Genomic DNA, 26,247 nt, shown 5'->3' with positions numbered 1-26,247 from the left:
GTATCTTTTATGTTTTATATAAGCAAGTCTGCATTGCTTTACATTTCTTTGGTTGCTAGACCAACTCTTTTTTTTTTCCAAGGAAGTCATTATTTTACTTCCTTCCTCCCTAAATTGTCATTGTACTTTGAAGGAGTTGAACTTTGCTTTGGAGCTGAGGGTTGTAAGATAATAATAATAAACATGCTATATTGACCTTCTTTGGTCCCCCAGAAGCTGTTGCACTACTAGTCCTTGTCCTCTGCTCATCAGCAGACGTATGTTCACACTGAGGAATAGCACATTACTTAAGTAATTCCACTTGCTTATTCCACTCCAAATCATGCAGCAATTAAAGTTCCATTGACTATAATGGACTTTCCGCTGCCCTGTTCAAACTGTGGAATTTCTGCTAGCAGAATTCCGACGCTGAATTCTTTTCCACCTGAAGATAGAGCATGTACATTCTTAACCCCTTAAGGACACATGACGTACTGGAACGTCATGTGTCCAATCCCGATCTATAACGCGGGGCCACTAACGGCCTCTAACAACGGCCGGGACCCGTGGCTAATAGCGCGGCATTGATCGCGGTGCCGCGCGCTATTAACCCTTTAGACGCGGCATTCAAAGTTGAACGCGTGTCTAAAGTGAAAGTGAAAGCATGCCGGTTAGCTCAGTGGGCTGTTCGGGATAGCTGCGGCAAAATCGCGGCATCCCGAACAGCTTACAGGACAGCAGGAGGGTCCCTACCTGCCTCCTTGCTGTCCGATAGCCGAATGACTGCTCATTGAGATCCAGGCATGAGCAGTCAAGCGGCAGAATCATCGATTACTGGTTTCCTATGAGAAACCAGTGATCAATGTAAAAGATGAGTGTGTGCAGTGTTATAGGTCCCTATGGGAGCTATAACACTGCAAAAAAAAAGTGAAAAAAAAAGCAAATAAAGATCATTTAAACCCTCCCCTATTAAAAGTTTGAATCACCCCCCTTTTCCCATAAAAAAAACCACAGTGTAACTAAAAATAAAAATAAACATATATGGTATTGCCGCGTGCAGAAATGTCCAAATTATAAAAATATATTGTTAATTAAACTGCACGGTCCATGGCGTATGCGCAAAAAACTCCAAAGTCCAAAATAGTGTATTTTTGGTCACTTTTTATATCATGAAAAAATGAATCAATAAGTTCTATCAAAGCAAAAATGGTACCATTAAAAACTTCAGATCACGGCGCAAAAAATGAGCCCTCATACCGACCCATACGCAGAAAAATAAAAAAGTTATAGGGGTCAGAAGATGACAATTTAAACGTATTAATTTTCCTTCATGAAGTTTTGATTTTTTCCAGAAGTACGACAAAATCAAACCTATATAAGTAGGGTACCATTTTAATCATATGGACCTACAGAATAAAGATAAGGTGTCATTTTTACCGAAAAATTTACTACGTAGAAACGGAAGCCCCCAAAAGTTACAAAACTGTGGTTTTTTTTGTCTCACAATGATTTTTTTTTCCGTTTTACCATAAATTTTTGGGCCAAATGAATGACGTCATTACAAAGTAGAATTGGTGGCGCAACAAATAAGCAATCATATGGATTTTTAGGTGCAAACTTGAAAGAGTTATGATTTTTTAAAGGCAAGGAGCAAAAAACGAAAATGCAAAAACGGAAAAAACCCCAGACCTTAAGGGGTTAAGGCTTAATCTGTGAGTAAAGCCCATTTAAGTTTATATGATTTTTCTGCTGACAAAATGAGTTTCGTGCGGAATTTGTGCACAAATTCCATACGAATTCCATGGAAGGGAGAAAATGGCCAAAAAATGCAAAAAACAAGATTTTTTTGACCAAAATTATTCCTCTTCAATTCCAATCCAAATCCTCAGTGTGAACATAGAGCCTACAGCCAGTATTGCTTTTGTCACTGTGCTTATATTTTTGCTTACACTTGGGCATTACTAGTCTAGTGGTAATCGGAGTATGGTTCAAGAATTTATTGTGCAGATGGTTCTAAGATAAGAATGTTTTTATGCCAAGAAATCTTTTAAAACATTTTTCTAAATGGTAACGGCTTTACTTAAGCGCTGAAATAGAGATGCTCTTTTATTTATGAGTTGGCCACAATATTCTTGTTAATATGGAAACTTCTGCCCAAAAATATAGTTCCTTTAGCAAGCTATGAAAGATGGTTGTGGTCTCATTGATAGCCATCTTGAGCACAACTAGAATAAATCGCGATTTAGTATTAATGAAATGTCTTAACATCTATGTATGTTTGTATGTATGCGCTGCCAAACAAGATTCAAGTATGTGAAAATAATAGCAATTCTTGTCTTGGGATGAAGATATGATGATATGAAGCTATAATGTATTTAGTAATATTATTAATGTGTATGGTTTATGATTTGTATTGTGTTTTTTCTTGTTAATTATTAAATAATGAAATATACATCATGGATTGTAAGCTCTCGCGGGCAGGGAACTCACTCACTGAATATTGAGTCATTTTGTAAAGTTTGACAATGTTTGGATATAGTGGCAGCAAATGAACAGTCAGGTCCTGTTGATACGTTGGAAACAGGAAAAATAGGCAAGTGTAAAGATCTGAGGGATTTTGACAAGGGTTGAAATGTGATAGCTAGATGACTGGGTCAGAACATCTCCAAAATGGCAGGTCTTGTAATACCTACAAAAAGCTGTTCAAGGAAGGACAAGCTACAAACCAGAAGTAACTCCACACCGCTACATTTTATGACACAATGCAGAGGACTGGGGTTTAGTCAAGTTAGTAGACTGGCTTGATACCATTATGTAGCATGGACGCTTTAGCCCGTAAGTCAATGTGGTATATAGCCAAGAATAGTGGATATAAATGCAAGATTAAAACAGTGATGTACTATTCTAATGAATAAAGGCCTTAGCTAGTGTATCAAACTAGTCTATAAACCTAACTAACCACTTATCCATTGATAGAATGCTGACTAATTAAACAGGTTGTCCAACCGAAAAACATATCCCCCATTCACAGCACATGGAATAGGCTTTTGATTTCAGGGGGTCCAACTGCTAGGACCCAGATTGCTGGGACCCTGACTTTAGGACCCCCTGTGATCTGGAGAATAGGGCCCTGGCTCTCCCTGCTGCATGGAGCAGCAGACAGCAAGAGCTCTATTCACTGTCTATTGCAGGGCCAAAGATACCCGCGCAATGTTGATCTTAGCCTAAATAATGTGTGGTTACTTCTTCAACCAGCAAACCAGTGACAAATGTCATGGGCTCCCAAGGCTCATTCATGCATAGGAGGAGCGAAAGCTAATTCATCTGATTCCATCCCACAAAAGAACTACTGTAGCTAGCTATGATAGAAAGGTGATATAATACTAAGATTTCTGCTTATGAGGCTGCGTAGCCACAAACTTATCAGACAGTCCATGCATCATAACTGAACCCCAATGCAATTAAAGAAGGTGTCCTCCTGTGGGATTGCATAAGACAGGCTCAATGAATGAACCTTGGACGCCTATCACCCTGTTGCCAGCTTAAATGTTGTGATTCCTTGGTCCAACTTTTAAAGATTCAAACCACTGCACACAAAGTCCTCACACTTGCCCATGTTTCCTGCTTCCAACACAAACTTCAAAAACTGACTGTTCACTTGCTGCCTAATATATCCCACCACTTACAAGGTGACATTGTAACAAGATGATCAATGTTATACACTTCACCTGATTGGTGCATTTTATAGAGATGGTAAATAAGGACAATAATTATAAAAATAGTCCATAAAAGGATTACATGGCTTATTATGCCGGTTGCACAATGATGGGATTCCACAGTATAAAGCTATCCCCATACATTAATGTTTTAGAGCATATATAATGTATGTGCTATATAGCAGGAGACAATTAGATGTAGAAATTTTATTTGCCAATGTAATCAATAGTAAAGCTACATTCACATCTATAAACTGCAGTATTACTGGTTTACACAGGAAACTAGAAAAAACCTGTGTATTGGTGAACCAGCAAAATAGTATAACGATATGTTCAGACATGCCTATTTTTCTGCAGCTGCTATTGCTACCCACTGATGTCAATAGGTAGAAAAATTAGTTGCAGAAAATCTGCAGTAAACTACACAGCTAAATACATGTTTGAACATACTCTTACAGTGCAGAACATGACATATTAGCCCACAGCGTGCCCCACTGACTTAAAGGTACTAAAAATAGTCTCATGACTACGGTATATTAAGTCTGTTTCCTGAACATATACATTTTTGTATGATTCTAAAGTGCAGAAGACGATACTTTTGACTTTGGCAAAATAGACAGCACAGTTACCAGTGGATTGTTCAGTTCATATGTGTATATGGGTCTGTTCTGAGTATGCCATGGTATACATAACCTTTTTGCCAGTATCATAGCAGTGCATTTTATAGCCTAAGTTATAAGTGGTTAGTAGATGGGCCTGAGTGTAGTATTATGCATACAGTATGTGTCTGACCGCGGAAACCTGTGTATCCTGTTCACAGTAACTTAAAATATATTATTGATAACTATGATTTCTTAACAAAATGTAAACACCTGAATAAATATTCTTTGTATATTCTTATCTTATTATAATCATTAATATATAGCACTAACACTAGTTCCAAATATATCTTGCTTCCTAAAGTAATAATCTGACGTGCGCTCTTTCCGTTCCATAGCTGTTACTATTTCCTTACCGTTGGAAAGTTATACAACAAACTCTATGCCAAGGGCCAATATTCCTTTGTGTTCTAATGGCAAAGGATGCTATATAAACACTCAGAAACATAGTACAACTCAGCACCAAGAGCTCAGGCTGCTGACAGCCTTGGGGCGTAAGAAGAGATTTTATTAAAAAATTATAACTAAAGTGAATTCCCAGAGTAAGTTTGGAAATTTCCATACCCCACTCAACTAGGCTATGGACGCAAATGACTAATAATAAGAATAATATACATCGATGAAATATCTGTTCTTCAACAAAAATATCAGGTTTCCTAGTTAGTCATATACTAATTTGCCCCAAAGATGAACATCGCTAGGATTATATCCTATTTATTTGTTATATATTTAACACTGGATCATTAGAAAAACAATCAATCAGAAATAAGATAGGAAGAAAAGAAATATGCATATATATAATATTATTGTTTGGATAAATAAGAGTTTAATGTAATCTAAAAATATAGTACACCAGTACAAACATATTTAAATACATAATACATGTTTATAAATATTGAAATATCTACAATTCTATTTTTCTGTTTGTCTGTCTATCTCTAATATCTATTTATCTCTCATATCTATCTATCTATCTCATATCTATCTATCTATCTCTCATATCTATCTCATATCTATCTATCTATCTCATATCTGTTTATCTATCTCATATCTATCTATCTGAAATCTAACTACCGTATTTATCGGGGTAAACCACGCACCCTCATTTTTCCAAGGATATTTGGGTAAAAAAAGTTTTTTACCCAAATATCCTTGGTAAAATGAGGGTGCATGTGTGTGCATGTATATTCCCTGATAGACTGTTTCTGACCCCGCAGAAGCCCCCAGGAAAGGCAGGAGGAGAGAGGCCGTCGCTGCTTGCTTCTCTCCCCCTGCCTTTCCTGGGGTCTAGAGTCCTGCTGCCACCACTTCTCTCCCCCTGGCTTTCCAGAGACCGCCGCCGCTGCCCCATTACCTCCCCCATCTCAGGTTTTATAATTACCTGTTCCCGGGGTCCACACTGCATCTGGCTCCGGAGGCGTCCTTAGCTGTCACTGTGCGCCGGGCCACTGACGGTGACGTCGCGTTGAAAACGTCACTCGTCATTGCGCAGCGCATAGCAACAACGCAGGACACCGCCGGAGCCAGAAGCAGCGCGGACACTGGGAACAGGTAATTATAAAACCGGGGATGGGGGAGGTAATGGGGCAGTGGCGGCGGCGGTCTCTGGACCCCAGGATAGGCAGGGGCAGAGAAGCGAGCAGCGACGGCAGGTCTCTGGCTCCGCAAAAACCGCTGCAGTTCATTGATTTAAAGCGCCCGCTTAGCCTAAAAAATGCATGTTATATGCCGATAAATACGGTATATCTCATATCTATTTATCTCTCATATCTATCTCTCATATCTATCTATCTCATATCTATATATCTATATCTCATATCTATCTATCTATTAGCTATCTATCTAAGGCTGGGTTCACACTACATTTTTGACGTACGGGGACCGGATCCGGCTGGGTGGAGTGAAAACCGGGCGCTCCCATATCCCAGCCAGATCCTGCACCGATCTCATTCATTTGACAGTGACTCTGGTCGGCTCATTTTTGCCCCGTATACGGTTTTCTTACCGGACTTAAAACCATGGTATATCGCAGTTTTAGGTCTGGTCAAAAAACGGGACAAAAATGAGCTGGGATTCAGGAGCGCACAGTTTTCACTCTCCCCAGCCGGATCCGGTCCCCTATGTCAAAAACGTTGTGTGAACCCAGCCTAATTCCAGTATCATTGCGTTAAAAGGATCAATATAGCACTATTCCATATATAAGTAAGTAAAACTTAAGTCAGCATTGTTTTCTGATGTCAATCCAGTCATAACCATTTTATGGACCTTGCATACAGTTGATTGTTTGGTTTGTCTTTTTGGCTGAACTAAAACAGATGGTCTAAGTCAGTGGTCTCAAACTGTGGCCCTTCAGATGTTGCTATACGTCAACTCCCAGCATGCCTGGACAAGCGTTGTCATGCCAATGTCTGTCCGGGCATGCTGGAAGTTGAAGTTTTGCACCATCTGGAGGGCCACAGTTTGAGAGGCCACTGGTCTATGCCTAAGGTGAACTATGCCTTTCAGGGCAATGTGGATACCTCTTTCAGCTCTCAGTAAACGCAATACCCATAAAGGGTAGTATTCCCGCTCATATCCATAATCTTAGTTTATGCCTTATATTTTATATACTGAATATGTAACTTAATGTCTGTGAGTACTATGAAAAATCAGCTAAAATCTTGTTGCTTTTTTTTCTAACTGAATTTTATTTTTGTCAGCAGCAAAACCAGCTATCACAACAATATACCAGCACATTTTTAAGCTGGTTTGATACAGAAATTTGATTTTCATGGCACTATTGCATGTGAGCTATATCAAGAAGTAAGACGTGGTAACAAATAGCAAGTTATTCTTCTACAAATCATAACGTCATGTGTAAGAGAGGTGTCACGTGTAAACTACATGCCAGCTGAAATGGAGCTATAGTGCTAGTCAGTGTGTCGTTCCAGCCCTGTTTCTGCTCTTGTGAAATTCCACATCAGACTGCAGTTTTGCGCTCAAAACAAATTCTGCATTATGGATTAAATGTTAATTGTTTTTGTACATTGGGCTATGCTTTTATTTTTTTTTGATATTGGATAAAATGTAAACAACAAAACAGAAATAATATGTAAAGAAAAATATGCAAAATGAAGGGAATCGGCTAAAAAATATACTAGAGGTATGGTCTTGAAAGAATATACCTCTAGTATATTTCAAGACCATACCTCTAGTATATTTTTTTGCCGATTCCCTTCATTTTGCACATTTTTCTTTACATATTTTTTCATATAATTTTTTGTAGAAATATTTTTTTCCTGGGGACGAGGTGATACTCCATCCATCCATTGCATGTTTTTGGATAAGAAGGACAGGCCTGTATACTGCTGCATTGTGTGCAATTCCAAATCAGGGGCTTGTGCCCTTCCTATTGTGTTTGCTCTCTGGAGCGGAGAGCGAATATATAGGGGATTGGTATACTCCGGAGTGTGTCCCTGAGTGCTTGGGGACAATACATTGGGAGTTTAGCACAAAATAGCCTGCTGGGAATTTGCACCAATTTTGCCCATATCATAAAGCCCTAAAAGATCCTGTTTCCAGCAAAAAAAATGGAGGTCTTGCCTCCAGGAACGCCAGTGAGCAAGCGCGTGAAGCTGACCTATCCAGACAGACGCCGGGACCCATGCTATGGTCTGCCCACACTCAAGATGACGCGGAAGCCTACACTGAGTGTGTACGCATTCACTTGGATGACAGGTCACCACCCCACATACCGGAAGTGCGCTTGCCGCAGCAATATAGTTCATCTATGGTGCAAATGAAACCTCTTTGTAGAATCGAACTACTACCTAAACCCGCAAGTGGATGGGCTCTGACCTGCCTGCTCCTGACCAGATCCGGAGGTACAGAGGAATATGTATTTGATATGCTTGCACTTTACACAAGAACACACGCGACTGTATGAAGCACTGTATTATATGTTTTGTTGATTCAACACATTTTTTACAGCAATATGGATCTCCTAAAATGTATGGTGTGATTGAGATGATTGCTGTAATTTACTCAGTTCATTTGTGTATTTATGTAAATTAGATTAATGTCCACAGGATGCGATGTCATTATGTTCACCTTATTTAAACTTACTTTGTAACTTACACTGCTTGATGATGGCCACGTGAGGTGTCTGGAACGTCGCTGTACACTTTGGTGATAATAAAGCCCCCATTTACCGTACTTTCTGGAGTGCTGCTGTGTTTCTATTTTGCTGTATCCAGGGGGACCTAGGACCAGGGTCCAACCACAGCTTGCACCCACTCACCAGCGTTTGTGTGCTGCTCCATCTATTAAGTATACATATATATATATATATATATATATATATATATATATATTTTTTTTTTTTTTTTTTTACAGTTTGCAAATACATTTCAAAATACATTTTAATATTGTGTCTCCTTTGCATAATGGTAATTTTTAATTGTGAGCTGGGGGCAAGGACTGGTTTAAAGGGAACCTGTCATTGGTTTTATACTGTCCAAACCACAGGCTCAGGCAGGCCAGGGGGGAAGCAGCCACTGGAACCTGCCCCCATGACTAGATTCCCAGGTCCCAGTGGCATTTACTCTGATTACTCTGAAATGCCCAAGGGTATCAGAGTAATTTATAGTGACCTAACATTGTGCTGCTTGCCTGGAAAGACCTGCAGGGGGAGGGAGAGTGCGGCTGACGACATGAGTGCGGAATCCCGGGCTGCGGTGGAGGAGATCGAGCTCATCAGGGGCCCCTCAGGTCTGGGGTTTAATATCGTGGGTAGCACAGACCAACAATATGTTTCGCATGATAGTGGCATTTATGTCAGCAGCATCAAGGAGAATGGCGCTGCCACGGTTGATGGCCGGCTGCAGGAAGGAGACCGGATATTGGAGGTAAATGGTATCAAACTAGAAAATCTATTGCATAAGAAGGCCGTGGACCTCTTCAGGAGTTCAGGTGAACATGTGGTACTAAAAGTTCAACATCAGAGTCACCTAAATGGTCCTTTGGGAAGCCTGGGCAGAAAGCAGCCACCAGGACCTGTCCCCTATGACTAGTTTTCCGAGTCCAAGTGGCATTTGTAAACCAAGATTACTCTGAAATGACTGAAGGTATCGGAGTACTTTATTGTGCCCTGGCACTGTTTTAAGCTGCAGTTTGGACAGCCTAAAAAAAACAGTACTCCATATGGTTTGGAATGTACTTACATAGTCCTGCTGGCTTATTTCTTGCACCATTCACTGCTTCAAAATGCACCATCCTCCTCTGCCCACTGCTCCATTTTCTCTCAGCTCCTTCCTCCTGCACATGCTATTAAACTCACTGCTGAGATAGGTAGAAAGGGGACGAGGCACCAGAATGGGGCTTAGCTTGACAAGCAATGATAGGGAGGGTGGGGTTGTCTTGGTGGGACGGTGTTAGAAATGGACAAGGCTTATTGGGCTGTTTGAAAGGGCAGTGTCTTGGTTGCTGAAAACCAGGACAAAGTGTCACATATATTTTGTAAGAACTTACGAGAGGGGAGAAAGGTTAGTGGGCTTCCAACCTGTCAAAGCATATATTAGCAGGGAAAATGGCCCAGTACAGGAAATACATGTATATTATAATACAGTTAGTCTGGCTATGAGGGGACAAGATTTGAATAATTTTTGCTATTTAGAGTACCCCTTTAAGGACTTTATTACTGTATATTAAAATTCGTTATTCTATGTCCCTAAAATTTATGAGTTTATTTTTGTTTATTAAAATTGAGATGATGAAATACAGGTTGATGTGCACATCCTACAGTGTATTAGTCACCAGTGTAAAAAAATACAGTAATTTACTGGGCAACTTTTTCTTTTTGCCCGGTTTGCCCACTGCAAGATCTCCCTGTATTGTTTGATTTTTATATAAGAAGGTAGGACATCCAGAACTGTGGTAAGAGTTGTGTAAGTGAGCTCAGAAAGTGTTTGAACAGTGATGTAAAACCACAGCTAATGACTGAAGGAGACGGGAGCAAGGTAGACAGGCTGAGCTTGAAGTACATTGTATTTGGCTTCCATGCAACACAGTGGCCTGGCACAAAATCAAACAGTCCATTCTAACGTGCATTGGGACCACACTGCTTGATCGAAGTAGCCACATAAACCACAGGGAAAATGGAGCAGTGTCCAAACTCAACAAAAGTCCAACCAAAATGATAATGGACAACGCCAGAAGCACCGTTTTGGAAGAGAGACAATGCTTTAGAAGATTGTGCAACAATAGATGCCAACCTTTCATCTCTCATCTACTATACAAATATATTTTGAATTATTGTGGACAGCAATAAAACAGATGAAGACTCAGCTCGGTTTCCAGCTCAGCTTTTAGCCAAGACATTGAAGGAAATGGAGCATACATATCATTATTTACCATTATAACCAAATGCATTTCCTCTGTCTTTAACAAAAGTTCAATATCCATTTCATCACTTGGTAATGCCTACGACTTTTCCAAGATATGGAAAGGTAAATGCATAATGCTTATGCATGCTATACGTTTGGATTTACATAAAATAACTTTCTTAAAAAAAATGTGTAAAATTCTGGTGTTATATAATTCTAATCTAATTTTGGTTAGACAACCATCTTATGGGCCTTGTATTGTAAAGAGGCAAAGAATACAGTGAGTAATGAAAGTAGTTCACGGAATCTATGTACCTAGACTCTTCACTCATGGTGTCCAACATATCGATGCCCCATAATATAGTAGCTATAAATACTATAGGAACATTAATCAAACCTTATGCAAATGAACAGTGAATCGGTTGTCCATAGCATCCAATCAGATTACAGTTTTCCTTTTTAAGGGGCCTTTAAAAAGATAAAATCAATCTCATTGATTGCTATGGGCAACTTCTTTACTATTCCTTTGCACAATGTTTGGTAAATATCCCCCCATATAAATAAAATACAGTGATATCATCATGCACCTAGCACAATGGCCCAAATTCCTAAAGGCAGTCTTCATATGCCCTAGATGTATGGGTGGCTCATTCAGATTGATGAATTTGGTATAAATGTAGACTGTCTAGTCAGAGTTTAGACCAATTATTAGTTGCTTTACTTCAAACCAGAATTGTAAGGCTAACTTTTAGTGCTTTTTGCTGCATTTAGATTACTTCCTTTTAAAGAAGCCAAACCTCTATTGCCTCCTTTGCCTGACACAATGGGTATAAAACTCATAACAAATATGGCACAAATAACCTAAGACATTGTTTTTGACACACAATGTGTGCCAGAATTCTGGAACATTTGCAATAGGGAATCTGGATAATGTGTCAATATGCCTAAGTGGCTAATGCATTTCTCCTATATGGCCTCAGGGCTGGATTTCTAAGGTGGTGCATTGTCCCCCTGTTTACTAATTGGTCCAAGAGGATTTCAACTTCAGAAGTGAATTGTAAGAACCCAGTATTATTTATTTAGGGAATATGGTAACATTTAGTGGGATTGTAGCTACCGAAGTATGTGCTACTGAAGTATTATCAAGATACTGCATATTAGTTGAGTTCTACATGGAGGTATTATGTAGGCAGTATATAGCACCATTGTCTTTGCATTCAATGCCAATGTAGTGGTATTAAAGCGCAACTGTCATGAAATTTTGGTGCAATAACCTGCACACAGTCTTTGTACTGTGTGCAGGTGGTGGGTATAGCAATATTTTTACCTGATCTTTGGCGGATTTCATGACTGCAAAAAAGGCTTTTATTCAAAGCCACTGACCGTATGTCCGCGCTGGGACCTCTGTGTGATTGACACACAGGTCCCAGCGCATGCGCCCTTCAGCTAATCTAACCTGCGCGCCGCTGTGTGTCATTCAGCAAGCGCTCACTCCGGCCACCGTCTTCCTCCTCAGTGCGCCTGCGCAGTGCTAGGTGCAGAGAGCGAGCTTCCTCTCTGCACCTAGTATCGAGAACTAACCTGATTGCCAAATATCAGGTAAAAACATTGCTATACCCACCACCTGCACAACGTACAAAGACTGTGTGCAGGTTATTGCACCAAAATTTCAAGACAGTTGCGCTTTAATACCACTACATTGCCATTGAATGCAAAGACAATGGTGCTATATACTGCCTACACAATACCTCCATGTAGAACTCAACTAATATGCAGTATCTTGATAATACTTCAGTAGTACTGAGGAGGAAGGCGGCGGCCGGAGCGAGCGCTTGCTGGATGGCACACAGCAGCATGCAGGTTAGATTAGCTGAAGGGCGCATGCGCTGGGACCTGTGTGTCAATCACACAGAGGTCCCGGCGCGGACATACAGGGTAGGCGTGGGGGTGGGCGTGGCGGCGGCGGGGCCTTGCGTACCTCGCGCCATGCCTATCCGACCGTCAGTGGCTTTGAATAAAAGCCTTTTTTGCAGTCATGAAAGCCTGCAAATTTCAAGTAAAATATTGCTATACCCACCATCTGCACACAGTACAAAGGCTGTGTGCAGGTTATTGCACCAAAATGTCATGACAGTTGCACTTTAAAGTAAAAGGGGCTCTAACTTTCAAAAATGTAGAGCAGAGAGGGAAGGCCTTACCAAGTTTCCCAAGGCACCATTTTCTTGTTGGCCCTGTTGGCACTTCGTTGTTGTTCCCACAGTAAAAAAAAAATAAAATTTTTTTATAATAATAGTATATATATATATATATATATATATATATATATATATATATATTAAATGCAGGCAGCACACCACGACTGAAACCCAATAAGGTGAAGTTTAATCCATGATATGATAGAGACTACGTTTCTCCAGCCTCACGCTGGAGAAAGCCAGTGTGAGGCTGGAGAAACGTAGTCTCTATCACATCATGGATTAAACTTCACCTTATTGGGTTTCAGTCGTGGTGTGCTGCCTGCATTTTTTCTATTGATTGAGGAACCAGTGGGCCGAGGTTCAAGTCTTGTGTGCACCCCATTTCTTTATTATTATTTTTTTCTGGATGTGCTGTTTCTATTGGACATTTATATATATATATATATATATATATATATATATATATATATACACAAAAAAAATATATATGTATATATATATATATATATATATATATATATATACTTACATACATATATATATATACATATATATATATATATAATGATAGCAAAATCTCAGTAACATTTCTGTAAACCTAATACTACTTTAGTTCCATGAGTAAAGCATAGCTGAAAAAGTTAAAGTAATATAGTATAGCGGTAAGCTTGTCTATCACCTGTGAGAATGTCTGTCATAGAGATAATAGCCAGGAGCTGCTGCTGTGTAGATACCATGCTAGAACACTGAATACCGGGAGCACAGAACTCTTGTGATGCATGTTGAGTGAACACTTTATACCATATTATTGTTTTCGACTACAGCTTCTTATTCATAAACCCTTGTATGTGTACATAGTGATGTGAGAACCATAATGCTGTATGACCTGTTCTGTCAAGTGACACAGCACAGGCACAAGAGAAGTCTGAGCAGACTATAAACCAACCTCTATGGTCCTACCTTCTGAGAATATTATTGTGTTTGCTAAATGATGTGAGAACTCTGCTGCGGTGAGAGTAAGCTGCCTTATGTACTAACACAGTACAGGTAAAGAATCACAAGCTTCTCTGACAGCCAAAATCCTGCCTCTACTGGTGACACAGTGCAGGAAGAAGAGTACATATGATAAATATAGATCATTTAATTGAGTCATTGGGAAGGTAAATATTAACCCCTTAAGGACGCAGACCATTTTGGCCTTAAAGGGGTACTCCGGTGAAAACCTTTTTTCTTTTAAATCAACTGGTGACAGAAAGTTAAACATATTTGTAAATTACTTCTATTAAAAAATCTTAATCCTTCCAGTACTTATTAGCTGATGAATGCTACAGAGAAAATGCCTTTCTTTTTGGAACACTGATGACATCACGAGCACAGTGCTCTCTGCTGACATCTCTGTCCATTTTAGCAACCATGCATAGCAGATGCATAGCAGATGCATAGCAGATGTGTGCTAAGGGCAGCATGGTGGCTCAGTGGTTAGCACTGCTGCCTTGCAGTGCTGGGGACTTGGGATCAAATCCCACTAAGGACAACAATAAATAAAGCGTTATTATTATAATAACGTCAGCAGAGAGAACTGTGCTCGTGATGTCATCAGAGAGCATTCCAAAAAGAAAATAATTTCCTCTGTAGTATTCAGCAGCTAATAAGTACAGGAAGGATTAAGATTTTTTAATAGAAGTAATTTACAAATATGTTTAACTTTCTGCCACCAGTTGATTTAAAAGAAAAAAGGTTTTCACCGGAGTACCCCTTTAAGGACGCAGAAAATTTAATTTTTACTTTTTCATTTTTTCCTCCTCGGCTTCAAAAAATCATAACTCTTTTATATTTTCATCCACAGACTAGTATGAGGGCTTGTTTTTTGCCTGACCAGTTGTCCGTTGTAATGCCATCACTCACTTTACCATAAAATGTATGGCGCAACCAAAAAAATACTATTTGTGTGGGGAAATTGAAAAGAAAACCGCAATTTTGCTAATTTTGGAAGGTTTCGTTTTCACGCCGTACAATTTACGGTAAAAGTGACGTGTGTTCTTTATTCTTTGGGTCAATACGATCAAGATGATACCCATGATAATGTACTTTTCTATTACTGTTGCGCTTAAAAAAAATCACAAACTTTTTAACCAAATTAGTACGTTTAAGATCCCCCTATTTTGAAGACCCATAAATTTTTCATTTTTCCGTATAAGCGGCGGTATGAGGGCTAATTTTTTGCACCCTGATCTGTATTTTTTATTAATACCATATTTGCTTATTTAAAACTTTTAATACATTTTTTATAAATTTTTTTGGGAAGTTTTTTTTTATAAAAAAGCAGCTATTTTGGACTTTTTTTTTTTAGGTTCACGCCGTTCACCGTTCGGTATCATTAACATTTTATTTTAATAGTTCAAATATTGTCACATTTTTTAAAATATTTTATTAAACCTTTTGTGTGACAACACTGAAGTAATGAGACTCAGTTACAATATAAAGTAGTGAGTGCACAGCCTGTATAGTGTTTAATGTTTTGTCCCCTCAAAATAACTCAACACACAGTCATTAATATCTAAACCTTGGCAACAAAAGTGAGTGCACCCCTAAGTGGAAATGTCCAAATTGGGCCTAATTAGCCATTTTCCCTTACCGCTGTCATGTGACTTGTTATTGTTACAAGGTCTCAGGTGTGAATGATGGACAGGTGTCTTAAATTTAGTGTTATTGCTCTCACAGTCTCTAATACTGGTCAGTGGAAGTTCAACATGGCACCTCATGGCAAATAATTTCTGGAGAATCTTAAAAAAAGAATTGTTGTTCTATATAAAGTTGGCCTTTGTTATAAGAAGATTATTAGACCCTGAAACTGAGCTTCAGCAATTTCCACTCATGGACGACCTAAAAAGTTAAGTGCACATGCTCAACGTCATATTCAGACGTTATCTTTGAGTCTACCATTACTTCCAGTATTGCTGCCGAGGTTGAAGAGGTGAGGAGTCAGCTGGTTCGTGCCCAGACCATACGTTGCATACTGCATCAAACTGCTTTGAAACATAGAAAAATGTGTGTGATAAGAAACATTTGGCTCATCTAGTCTGCTCACTATTCTGGATATTATGAATAGTCCCTGGCCCTAACATATATGAAATATAGCCTTATGCCTTTCCCATGCATGATTAAACCCCTTCATTGTATTTACAGCTACCACTTCAGCAAGAAGGCTATTCCATGCATCCACTACTCTTCCGGTAAAGTAGTACTTTCTGATATTACTGCATAACAATAAACAGTTCATGTGTAGTAACCAATAGGGCAATCACTCACAGATCCATGTGTGGTAAGCTTGTGGGGGTGTAGGGTATATGGGGTGTAGCTGTGCAGTAACTAACGGGTGCTGGTTTAACCCTTAACTGTCGTGATGCCAGGGTGGGGGCTGCTCTGTATATGCTTGTCCTATTGCCACCCGTCCCAAGAGCGATAGGGAGGTATAATAAATGATTGTCCACAACCGGAAGTTTCAGAAAACTGTTGGAACTTTTACTGCAGGTTTTATGCAGAATTAAACAGGAACAGTCTTTGTACAAGAAGAGTCTATTAGGATCCTGACAGTTGGTTGGAACCTTGTGAGCTTTAAGCTCAGGAGATTAATATGCGCTGTTCCGCTGGATTTAGGAGATTGAGTGTAGGTCCAGCAGTCACGCAGACTTTAGCAGGGAGTTGTATTGTAATTTGCGATTTGGTAAGTTGCAGTATTGTCAGTCTTTGGCCTGATCTTGTCTTTGAAAGTGGCACGGGTCTCTTCTCTCTGCTAGTCTGAAACCCAAGAGATGCTGCTTCCTTTGCAGCTCAGGAGCAAGAGAGCGAGGATTGGTTGGCAGCTCCCTTATATTGGTCCATACCATCTGTCATTTACTTTACACAAGGAATTATGGTCTAAACATGTGACCACACATGTGACCTAGGAAGGTCTGGCAACACTATATACACAATTATATATACAATCAAACATCACAAAATTGAAGAAGGAAGAGGTGACTAGGGGCTATCCCACCAGGAGGACCCTACTGGAACGAAGTAACTCTGACTTTGGGGACCACCATACAAGGTACGGTATACTATACGGTACCAGGAAAACACACATGGATATTCCATTTCTGTTTTTTTTATTTCTTTAAAATGTAATATAACAAACTTTCTTAAATAGTAGATGCAGACACGGCATACTGCAGTCTTTGCCTCTGTCTTACTCTCCCAGCCATGGATGCAACGGCATTTCGGGGGCAGACCCCCTTAGTCATACATGTAACATGTACTAGTTTAGTAGCTCTTATCTAAACTCTCTCTAATGTGTCTATATGCTTCTGGAGATATGGTCTCCAGTCCTGTGCACAATACTCCAAGTGAGGTCTCACCAGTGCTCTGTACAGCAGCATGAGCACTTCCCTCTCTACTGCTAATACCTCTCCTTATACATCCAAGTATTCTGCTAGCATTTCCTGCTGCTCTATGACCTTGTCTGCCTGCCTTTAAGTCTACTGAAATAATGACCCCTAAATCCCTTTCCACAGACACTAGGGTTAAGACTTATCAAATATTCTATTGTGGTGGCCCAGTACAGGAGTTGTACCCCTGTACCCTTGCTGTCCTGTCTGGCGGACTCCTCTGAGTCCCCCCTTAAGCTGTGTATTGTAAATTGTTAACAAGTGCCCTGTATTATCTATTGCAATGTATGTAAAATGTGATATGCCTTTAAATGTTGTTGCCATGTCTTGCAACCAGGGAAGGTTTCAGTGACCAGATGACCTCCAAAGTCTCCCTCATATAAACCCTGGGAGGAGCTAGTTAAGTTTCTTTGAGTACATGCTGAGGAACAGTCAAGTCCTGAGAGTGTCTGGTGTCCTGAGCAGACCCAAGGCCTACCACACAGCCAAGTTTCCAGTAACCAAGTGCCCCCCAGGTGACCGTCAAAACCTGGTAAGTTACACAAGGGGTGAAGTCTAGTCAGTCCTAGTCAAGTCAGTCAAGATCAGTCTGTCTTAATTCAGCGTGGTTCTGCAGCATTCTATCCAAGTCCACTACAAGTCCCAGCGAGCCCGCAAGTCTATATAGTCACTGGTCATCTCCTTGGGCCTAACTGAGCTGTAAAAGACTATTCCATCTGTCTGCTTCAGTAAAGCTGCTGTTGTTCCGTAACTTCAGCGTCAGAGTCATTATTTGCTCCGTGCCTATTCCAGGATCAAACGACCATACCTTCGGGTGGTGTAGAGGTAAAACCACGGCCTGGCGTCATGAACACAAGGGGTTAATGCCATCTGGTTCTAGGGTAATATCATCTGTCCTCATCATGCCCTCATCGCACTATATTCTGTCCTTGGGTTTTTACACCCCAGATGCATTATCCTGCACTCATTCACATTATATTAGTTGCCAGACCATTCCTCTAGTTTACATAAATTTTTTTCCATTCTGCATTTCCCTCCAGGAACATCAACCCTACTACAAATCTTAGTATCATCAGCAAAATAAAAATATTAAACAAGTCCAAGTCCAGATACCTGAGGTTCCCCACTGGTAACAAGACCTTGATGAATATACTTCATATACAACACTCTGGTGTCCAGACTCAAATACTGCAGTTTAAAGGGGTACTCTGGCGCTAAGACATCTTATCCCCTATCCGCTGGGGACCCCCGTGATCTTGCACGCAGCACCCCGTTAGAATCAGTCCCTGGAGCATATTCGCTCCGGGTCTGATTACTGGCGATCACGGGGGCCGGAGCATGGTGATGTCACGCCCCGTGTGATGACACGCTCCGCCCCCTCAATGCAAGCCTATGTGAGGGGGCATGACAGCTGTGATGTCACAATGCTTCGGTCCTCGTGATTGCCAGTAATCATGATAATTCTTTTATGTGGTACAGAGTCAAAAGTCATACTAAAATCTAGCTAAGTGATGTCTACTGCACCTCCGCTATTTATTATTTTAGTTACGTAATCAAAAAATTTATAATTTTGGTTTGCATGGCTGTCTTCCTGGAAGGAAATCTCTTCTAAACATGATGCACAAGAAAGCCTGCAAACAGTTTGCTGAAGACAGGCAGACTAAGGACATGGATTACTGGAACCATGTCCTGTGGTCCGATGAGACCAAGATAAACTTTTTTGGTTCACATGGTGTCAAGTGTATGTGGCAGCAACCATGTGAGGAGTACAAAGAGAAGTTTGTCTTGCCTATAGTCAAGCATGTTTGTGAGAGTGTCATGGTGTGGGTGCTGCAGTTCATTGAGGGAACCATGAATTCCAAAAATGTACTGTGACATACTGAAGAAGAGCATTATCCCCTCTCTTTGGAGACTGGGCCACAGGACAGTATTCCAACATGATAATGACCCAAAACACACCTTCAAGATAACCACTGCCTGGCTAAAGAAGTTGGAGGTAAAGGTGATGGCCAAGCATGTCTCTAGACCTAAACCCTATTGAGCATCTGTGGGGTATCCTCAAATGGAAGGTGGGGAAGCAAAAAGTCTTTAATATTTACCAGCTCTGTGGTCATCATGGAGAAATGGAAGAGAACTCCAGTGGCAAACTGTATAGCTCTGCCGAACTCCATGCTCAAGAGGCTTAAAGGAGAACTACAGGATTGAAAATGAAAATGTTATCCCCTATCCTAAGGATAGGGGATAAGTTTCAGATTGCGGGGGGTCCGACCACTGGGGCCCCCCACGATCTCCCGTACGGGGCCGCGGCTCTCTGCATAGAGAGCGCGTGTCGACCACCGCATGAGGCGGTGGCTGACACGCGCCCTCCATTTACTGCTATGGGGGAGCCGAAGAGCTGCCTTCGGCAATTTCCGGCTCTCCCATAGCAGTGTATGGAGGGGGCGTGTCGGCCACTGCTTCGTGTGGTGGTCAACACGCCCTCACTAACCCGAGAGCCGGGGCCCGTACGGGAGATCGCGGGGGGCACCAGCGGTCGGACCCCAGCGATCTGAAACTTATCCCCTATCCTTAGTATAGGGGATAAATTTTTCAATCCCGTAGTTCTCCTTTAAGGCAGTGTTGGAAAATAATTGTGGCCACACAATATATTGACAGTTTGGGCTCAATTTAAACATTTACTGATTATGTATGCAAATGGTGGGCAATTATTATTATATATTTTTTAAATTTTCCCCATTGATCCCTAACATTCCTGTTATAAACATACAGTTCTTCCACTTCCCTCCATATCAGCACTTTCTTCCACATATTCCTTTCTAAATGCATGGTTGCCTGGCCACCTTTCCACATGTCTGGTAGGTGGTAACCCTATAAGAGACTTTGGACTCAAATTGTATTGACCACAAATGGCTAGTGATGGCTAGAGGAAGGTAGTCAACTTGGTGCAACCTAACCTATTGGAGGCTTTATTCGTGGTGTAGGTACACAACCTTTTAGGCCACTGCCAACAATTTTGAAAATCTATTGTTGTTGGTTGGTTGGTTCAAAAGTGTTTTCCCACTAAGTGCAAGATACCATCAAGCACAATTTACCTATTAACCCCTTAAGGACTCAGCCCATTTTGGCCTTAAGGACTCAGACAATTTAATTTTTACGTTTTCATTTTTTCCTCCTCGCCTTCTAAAAATCATAACTCTTTTATATTTTCATCCACAGACTAGTATGAGGGCTTGTTTTTTGCGCGACCAGTTGTCCTTTGTAATGACATCACTCATTATATCATAAAATGTATGGCGCAACCAAAAAACACTATTTTTGTGGGGAAATTAAAACGAAAAACGCAATTTTGCTAATTTTGAAAGGTTTTGTTTTCACGCCGTACAATTTATGGTAAAAATGACATGTGTTCTTTATTCTGAGGGTCAATACGATTAAAATGATACCCATTATTACATACTTTTATATTCTTGTTGCGCTTAAAAAAAATCACAAACTTTTTAACCAAATTAGTACGTTTATAATCCCTTTATTTTGATGACCTCTAACTTTTTTATTTTTCCGTATAAGCGGCGGTATGGGGGCTCATTTTTTGCGCCATGATCTGTACTTTTTTTTGATACCACATTTGCATATAAAAAACTTTTAATATATTTTTTATAATTTTTTTTTAAATAAAATGTATTAAAAAAGTAGGAATTTTGGACTTTTTTATTTTTTTTCGTTCACGCCGTTCACCGTACGGGATCATTAACATTTTATTTTAATAGTTCGGACATTTACGCACGCGGCGATACCAAATATGTCTATAAAAAAAGTTTTTTACGCTTTTTGGGGGTAAAATAGGAAAAAACGGACGTTTTACTTTTTTATTGGGGGAGGGGATTTTTCACTTTGTTTTTACTTTTACTTTTACATTTTTTACATTTTTTTTTTACACTTGAATAGTCCCCATAGGGGACTATTCATAGCAATACCATGATTGCTAATACTGATCTGTTCTATGTATAGGACATAGAACAGATCAGTATTATCGGTCATCTCCTGTTCTGGTCTGCTCGATCACAGACCAGAGCAGGAGACGCCGGGAGCCGCACGGAGGAAGGTGAGGGGACCTCCGTGCGGCGTTATGAATGATCGGATCCCCGCAGCAGCGCTGCGGGCGATCCGATCGTTCATTTAAATCGCGAACTGCCGCAGATGCCGGGATCTGTATTGATCCCGGCACCTGAGGGGTCAATGGCGGACGCCCGCGAGATCGCGGGCGTCGGCCATTGCCGGTGGGTCCCTGGCTGCGATCAGCAGCCGGGATCAGCCGCGCATGACACGGGCATCGCTCCGATGCCCGCGGTTATGCTTAGGACGTAAATGTACGTCCTGGTGCGTTAAGTACCACCTCACCAGGACGTACATTTACGTCCTGCGTCCTTAAGGGGTTAAAGGGATTGTAAATGAAAAGCTTGATGTACCTGATGTCACAAATCCAAAGCAATGATCAAGAATGCTGGGCGCCTTTTATATAGTAACAGTCAATATTAGTGTCCTTACAAGTAAGCTTTAGTAACTGCAGCCAGTCGGTTTTACCAGAAATTTTCATTTTTTTTAAATCAGAATAATTGCTATTATACTTTATAATAATTTTTTTTGTTATTTCACTTGCTTCCTTAATGAGGACAGGAGCCTTTATGTAATAATTATCTTTATGTTTACAAGGGTAAACATATTAAAAACAAAGTTTTACAATTGGGTAGTATAATAATGCACTACACAATATACAAATACAATACAATTATTAAATGGGCCAGAAAGTACAAATCAAACAGATTTTGTAAATTACTTCTGTTTAAAAATCTTAACCCTTCCAGTACTCATCAGCTGCTGTATGCTCCAGAGGAGGTTCTTTTCTTTTTGAATTTGTGGACAAATGGACATAGGTGTCATCAGAGAGCACGGTGGTCAGACAGAAAAGAAATTCAAAAATAAAAAAACTTCCTCTGGAACATACAGCAGCTGATAAGTACTAGAAGGGTTAAGATTTTAAATAGAAGTAATTTACAAATCTGTTCAACTTTCTGGCACCATTTCATTAAAAAAGAATGTTTTCCAGTGAAGTACCCCTTTAACCCCTCAAGGACCTAGGGTATACAGGTACGCCCCGGCTCCCTGGTACTTAAGGACCCAGGGTGTATGCCTGTGGGAATTTCGGTCCCCACTATGCACCGAGCAGAGACAGGAACAGGATTCCCGTGCAAATGCCTGGGGGGGCCTGTAACATCCCCCCCCCCCCATATCGGCGACCACCGCAATTCGCCCATCAATTCAGATTGGCGATTTGAGGCGATTTCGGGCTAATTGGGTCTCTGGTACCCAATTGCCCGGAAAATAGGGATGATCCGAAATGTGATGATCCGAGGGGGGTACAGTTAATTTCCCCTGCTCTGCCAGCCCCTGGAAGTCCGGACAGAGCAGGGGAAGATGGCGGCGATGGCTGCGGGGGCCAGCGTGGCGGGGGGACCAGTGGCAGTTACCTGATCACCGGCGCAGGCGGCGTCAGATGCTGCAGTGAAGATCGGCGTAATCTTCACTGCTGCTTCTAGGTGTTTCAAATCTACAACTCCAAGCATGCACAGACAGCCTTTGGCAGTTGTGCAGTGGTCTCCAAACTGTGCCCTTCTAGATGTTGCAAAACTACAACTCTCAGCATGCCCAGACAGTCCAGGCATGCTGGGAGTTGTAGTTTGGCAACATTTGGCCCTTCAAATGTTGCCGAACTGCAACTCCCAGCATGCCTGGGCAGTCTGGGCATGTTTGGAGTAAAAGTTTTGCAACATCTGGAGGTCTACAGTTTGGACACCAATATAAAGTGGTCTTTAAACAGTTATCCTCCAGTTGTTGCTTAACTACAACTCCCAACATGCCCTTCGGCTGTCTGGAGGCACACTGGTTGAGAAACATTGTCTGTTACCTAACTCAGTGTTTCACAACCAGTGTGCCTCCAGCTGTTGCAAATTACGACTCCCAGCATGCACTGACAGACCGTATATGCTGGGATTTGTAGTTTTGCAATAGCTGGAGGCACACTGGTTGCGAAACACAAAGTTAAGTAACAAACCTCAGTGTTTTGCAACCAGTGTCCCTCCAGCTGTTGCATAACTACAACCCCCAGCATGCACAAACAGCCAAAGGGCATGCTGGGAGTTGTTGTTTTGTGACATCTGGAGGTTTGAAATGTAAATGTACAGGGTACATTCACACGGGTGGGGGTTTACAGTGAGTTTCTCGCTGCAAGTTTGAGATGCAGCTAATTTTCCGCTGCAGCTCAAACTCCCAGCGGGAAACTCGCTGTACACCCCCGCCCATGTGAATGTACCCTAAAAACACTACACTACATTAACACAAAATAAAAAGTAAAACCCTACATATACACATACCCCTACACAGTTACCCTGTCTCCTCTCCCCCCAATAAAAATGAAAAATGTCTGGTACAACACTGTTTCCAAAACGGAGCCTCCAGCTGTTGCAAAACAACAACTCTCAGTATTGTCGGACAGCCATTGACTATTCAAGCATGCTGGGAGTTTTGCAACAGCTGGAGGCACCCTGTTAGGGAAATACTGCCGCAGGGTAATTTTGGTATCAGAGGCAAGTCTAATTCTTGCATCTGGGTTGCGGCCATTACGCCCCCTCCCATAGAAATTAATGGAGGGGGCATGGCGTGACGTCACGTCCCCGTCTCAGAAGCCCTGAGGTTTCTGAAACTTCAGACGCAGCTACACATAGAATGCGGGCTGCTGCAGGGAGATCGCGGGGGGTCCCAGCGGCAGGCCCCCTGCGATCAGACATCTTTTCCCCTATCCTTTCGATAGGGGATAAGATGCTTTTGCCCAGAATACCCCTTTAACACACTTTCTGAATGTCATTTTAAACACTTTTAGGGGAGCAGTTTTTATAATGGGGTCATTTATGGGGTATTTCTAAAATGAAGGACCTTCAAATCCACTTTAAAACTGAACTGGTCCCTGAAAAATTCTGATTTAGAAAATTTTGTTAAAAAAAATTGGAAAATTGCTGCTGAACTTTGAAGCCCTCTGATGTCTTCCAAAAGTAAAAACATGTCAACTTTATGATGCAAACATAAAGTAAACATATTGTATATGTGACTTAATATATTATTTATTTGGTATGTCCATTTTCCTTGTAAGAAGAGAGTTTCAAAGTTGAAAAAATGCTAAATTTTCAAATTTTTCATCAAATTTTTGACATTGAAATTATTTTTCATCACATTTTTCACTTTGAAATTATGCTAGTATCGACAAAAATGTAACCACTAAAATAAAGTAGAATATGTCACGCAAAAACTATCTTGGAATCAGAATGAAAAGTAAAAGCATTCCAGAGTTATTAGTGATTAAAGTGACAGTGGTCAGATGTGCAAAAAATGCTCAAGTCCTTAAAGGGGTACTCCGGTGGAAAACTTTTTTTTTTAAATCAACTGGTGCCAGAAAGTTAAACAGATTTGTAAATTACTTCTATTAAAAAATCTTAATCCTTCCAGTTCTTATTAGCTTTCTGAATATTGCAGAGGAAATTATTTTCTTTTTGGAACACAGAGCTCTCTGCTGACATCATGAGCACAGTGCTCTCTGCTGACATCTCTGTCCATTTTAGGAACTGTCCATAGTAGGAGAAAATCCCCATAGAAAACATATGCTGCTCTGGACAGTTCCTAAAATGGACAGAGATGTCAGCAGAGAGCACTGTGCTCGTGATGTCAGAAGAGAGCACTGTGTTCCAAAAAGAAAATAATTTCCTCTGTAGTATTCAGCAGCTAATAAGTATTAAGATTTTTTAACTGACGTAATTTACAAATCTGTTTAACTTTCTGGCAACAGTTGATTTAAAAAAAAAAAAAGTTTTCCACCGGAGTACCCCTTTAAGGTGAAAATGGGCTTGGTCCTTAAGGGGTAAAGTGAAAAATAAATAACAAAGATCCTCAAAAATATTGCTGCTTTTTAGTTTTCTATAAGAAGCACCAAAAGTAATGAGCAAAGTAAGGAGTGATAGCTTGGATATGTTTTTCTAGTTGTCGGAAGGGTGTAGGAAGGAATTATATGACCTCAGAAAACTATTTGTATTACTGGTCACCTTTCTGTTCCCTTAAAATTTACTTAATTTTTATTTTATTTTTTTTACATAGAACTGAAAACTTAAGAATACACTGTGTGCAACCTCACAGAGCTAAATTCAGTTACAATCCAAAGGGTACAGCACCCTCTTGTGTTAAGAAAAGTTAGGAAACCATAAACTTATAAAATAAAATACATCACCCAACTGATATTATTAAGATGAATAGATGATAAGGAACTCTTAAAAACCCCTACAAACACAAGTAACTTGGAAATATAGCAAACACCATATAGCTATGCCAGTTTTTGCATACAATTTGCAAGCAGAATTACTGCAGAATGTATACGGACACATTACTATTTTATCTACATAAGGAGTGCAATACTTCATATAACTTAAGCTAAAAATTGTTTAAAATTACTTACTGCACTCATAAAGCATCTGCTATTGTGTTTGCACTCCAAAACATTTATATATTTTAGGCAGTCCAAAACAGATAATACCCGTCACCGCTACAATACTAAATAATATGCCGCAAAGCTCCTCTGGTAAAAGGACCATTCAGGTGCTCACATAAAAAGTCCAGGATATATCCAATAGGAGAATTGAAAGAATGGAGCACTCACCCGGTCTTAAGGAACAGCAAATTTCTTTATTGCATTACAGCTTCATATCGTTCCACCGCATGCAGGAGAGCAGACGGATCTAGAGGGGTGGGGGAGTGGGTTGGGCGATGGTCCGTATCGCGCAATCAGCGCTTCGTCAGGCCCTTACAGACCG

The 26,247-nt window shown here is 40.6% G+C and overlaps 2 protein-coding genes across 3 annotated transcripts in view; one reads left to right on the top strand and one right to left on the bottom strand.

The window, feature by feature from the left end:
* Window positions 1-26,247, bottom strand: part of ADAMTSL1 (ADAMTS like 1) — a 956,942-nt gene that overhangs the window by 579,326 nt on the left and 351,369 nt on the right. The gene's annotated exons all lie outside the window — the stretch shown is intronic.
* LOC130299652 (synaptojanin-2-binding protein-like) lies at window positions 9,043-9,405 on the top strand. The gene has a single exon (XM_056551482.1). It carries the CDS (start codon window positions 9,046-9,048, stop codon window positions 9,403-9,405), a length of 360 nt encoding a protein of 119 aa, XP_056407457.1. The 5' UTR covers window positions 9,043-9,045.

Source organism: Hyla sarda, chromosome 1 (assembly GCF_029499605.1).
Source record: "Hyla sarda isolate aHylSar1 chromosome 1, aHylSar1.hap1, whole genome shotgun sequence".
NCBI lineage: Eukaryota > Metazoa > Chordata > Amphibia > Anura > Hylidae > Hyla > Hyla sarda.
The sequence above is the reverse complement of the archived record's forward strand: the minus strand, read 5'-3'. Positions and strand labels throughout refer to the sequence as shown.